Source organism: Terrapene carolina, unplaced genomic scaffold (assembly GCF_002925995.2).
Source record: "Terrapene carolina triunguis isolate 2854851 unplaced genomic scaffold, T_m_triunguis-2.0 Scaffold51734, whole genome shotgun sequence".
Lineage (NCBI taxonomy): Eukaryota > Metazoa > Chordata > Testudines > Emydidae > Terrapene > Terrapene triunguis.
Window position 1 is genome coordinate 1 of NW_020716085.1, and position 2999 is coordinate 2999.

The 2999-nt window shown below is 63.1% G+C and overlaps 1 protein-coding gene across 1 annotated transcript; it reads left to right on the forward strand.

Moving 5' to 3' along the window:
• Positions 1 to 1289: 1289 nt before the first annotated feature.
• On the forward strand, positions 1290 to 2567 carry LOC113405956 (laminin subunit beta-2-like; the record flags this gene model as incomplete). Its single annotated transcript, XM_026647287.1, has 3 exons — positions 1290 to 1407; positions 1878 to 2080; positions 2447 to 2567. Coding segments are annotated over exons 1-3 (442 nt in total), but the record flags the coding sequence as incomplete, so codon positions are not given.
• Positions 2568 to 2999: the final 432 nt, after the last annotated feature.

Below are 2999 nucleotides of genomic sequence, written 5' to 3' on the forward strand. Positions count from 1 at the left end.
GTGAGGGGGGCTCGGGGTGGGGGGGCTCTGGGGTCTCACGCCGCCCCCCGCCTGTCGCCCGGGGGGGCGGGGGGGGGGGGGGGCTCTGGGGTCTCTCGCCGCCCCTCGCCTGTCGCCCTGGGGAACGGGACAGGACGGGCTCTGGAGTCTCACGCCGCCCCTCTCCTATCACCCTGGGGCATGGGGGGTGCTGGGGGCAGGCCTGGGCGGGGGGCTCTGGGGTCTCACGCCGCCCCTCGCCTATCACCCTGGGGCGGGGGGGGGCTGGGGGCAGGCAGGGCTCTGGGGTCTCACTCTGCCTGTGACGGTGCTGCCTGTGGGAGCCAGCTGAGGTCACTCAATCAGGGTGAACTGCAAACAGAACGGGGCAGACAAACCCCAAACGCTGGCGGATATTCCAACACTTAGATTTACCAACCAGCACAGAACAGCCTCTGTGTTACCTCACTGGTTACTCAGAAGTCCAAACAACGCAGTGCCCTTAAAGTGCCCAGCCTCAGGCCTCTGTCCAGACACACCTGTCAGATATGATGATGATTACTGAAAATCTTATCTCATCATATAAAAGAAAAGGTTCTTCCAATCCCAAAGGATCAGCCACACACCCAGGTCCAATGATAACTTAGATCTTACCCACAATACACACTATAGTCAATTCTTATTAACTAAACTAAAACTGATTAAAAAAGAAAAGAGAGAGAGAATTGGTTGGAAGATCAATTTACAGACAGACTTGGGTTCAATTTATTGAGGTTTATAGTCCAATGTCCATATTCAGGGTGGCTCCAGTCAGTGACTGGGGATCTCAATCCTTGTGGTTTAAGGTTTCCCCCTCTTGAAACCCAAAGCAGATCTGAGATGCAGAAGGATCGTGTCCCAGGGTTCTTATACATTTCCAGCAGCCTTTTGGCCTGAGAAAACAATAGGCTTAATTCTCCTTCCAAACATCCTGGCAATTAGCACAGGGTAATTTACCCATTAAACAGTTCAGATACAGGTTACCACAACCTTCAAAGAGACATAGAGACAAGAATACTATTTCCCTCAAGTGTCATTATAAATGTTAATATTCCTTTTTTTGTCTTTGAATTAAAGCTATAGCAATAGACAAGACTTGTTTGCTTCTATCACAAGCCCTGAGCAAACATCTCCCCTTCTACCTCTGACAATGCCGGCTGCATTTCAAAGCTCTGTTCATTTACAGATCTTCCTAGCCAGTCTCTAAAGTTCGGCCATGGGTCAGGTCAGTCTGGGAGGTAATTAACTCTTTCTGGCCCTGTCACCTTGCAATGAGATATTATATCACACTCAGAACGTCACACTGCCCCTCACCTTTTGCCCAGGTGATTTTCAAGGTCCTGGACCCGTCCATCCCGGTGGAGGATCCGTACAGCCCAGCCATCCAGGGTAGGGGCATGAGGCAGGGGGCTCGGCCGGGAGGACGGGCTGGGATCCCTGCCCTAGAGCTTGCAGCCCTGGGGCACGGGGTCCAGAGCCGCAGGCGGTGCCGTGGGGCATGGGGTCCAGAGCTGCGGGCAGTGCTGTGGGGCATGGGTTCCAGAGCTGCGGGCAGTGCCGTGGGGCGCCAGGTCCAGAGCTGCGGGCGGCGCCGTGGGGCACCGGGTTCAGAGCCGCGGGTGGTGCAGGGAGATGCCCATGGCAGGGGAGGCACAGGCAGGCCAGGGGGTCGCAGGGGCCCCAGGAGTGTTGGAGACGGGGGGATGCAGGAGTGGTCCCTGGGCACTGTACACGGGGGCCAAGGAGAGTGGGAGGCAGCAGGGCTAGGCGGTGCAGGGGCTGGGGGAGACTGGGGGCAGCAGGGGCTGGGAGGTTGGGGGGCTGGGGTGGGGCCAGTGCTAAGCTCCCCCTGCCCCCAGATCTGCTGCGCGTCACCAACCTGAGGGTGAACCTGACCCGGCTGCACACGCTGGGCGACAACCTGCTGGACTCGCGGCGGGAGATCCAGGAGAAGTATTACTACGCCCTCTACGAGCTGGTGCTGCGCGGGAGCTGCTTCTGCTACGGCCACGCCTCCGAGTGCGCGCCTGCCCCCGGCGTGCCAGCGGGCGTGGAGGGCATGGTAAGGGGGCATGGATCCACCCCACGGGGAGGGCAGTGGGGTGGGGAGGGGGCAGCAAGGGGGCAGAGCCCTACCCCAAGACCTGTCACAAGGCAGCCAGGCCCAGCCCTGGGTGGCTGCTGTGCCCGTGATGCCTGGGGCAGCAGGCGGGTGGCAGGGGGTGTGGGGCGGCCCCAGGGGTCCCTGTGCCCCGGCCGTTCCTCCTGCCCCAGTGCAGACCCATTCAGGCCTGGCGGGAGGCCTGCTCATGGCAGCTGAGGGCCCTGGGCCCCCCGGCGTGAGGGGCTGGGGCCAGCCTGGGCCGTGGCAGCGTCTCACGTGCGCCAGGGCCACTGCTGACCTGGGCCCTGTCGCCACCTCTCCCAGATTCACGGCCGCTGCGTCTGCAAGCACCACACCGCCGGCCTGAACTGCGAGCGGTGCCAGGACTTCTACCAGGACCTGCCCTGGCACCCGGCCGGGGGCACCGACCCGCACGCCTGCCGAGGTGAGAGAGCAGGCTGCCCCCCCCCCTCCCCCCGGGCCCCCCCCCCCCTCCCTTCCCCCCCCCCCTCCCCCCCCCCCTGCCCCCCCCCCGCTTCCCCGTGGCTCTGCCCCCCCACTGCTTCCCTGCTCCCCGCCTGCTTCCCCACGACTGTGCCCCCCCTCACTTCCCCACGGCTCTGCCCCCCGCTTCCCTGCCCCCTGCTTCCACACGGCTGTGCCCCCTGCTTCCCCACAGCTGTGCCCCCCTGCTTCCCCGCGGCTCTGCCCCCTACTGCTTCCCTGCCTCCCGCTTCACCGCAGCTGTGCCCCCCCACTGCTTCCCCACGGCTCTGCCCCCCGCTTCCCTGCCCCCTGCTTCCCCATGGCTGTGCCTCCCCTCCCCCGCTTCCCCGCGGCTGTGCCCCCCACCTGCTTCCCCGCGGCTCTGCCTCCC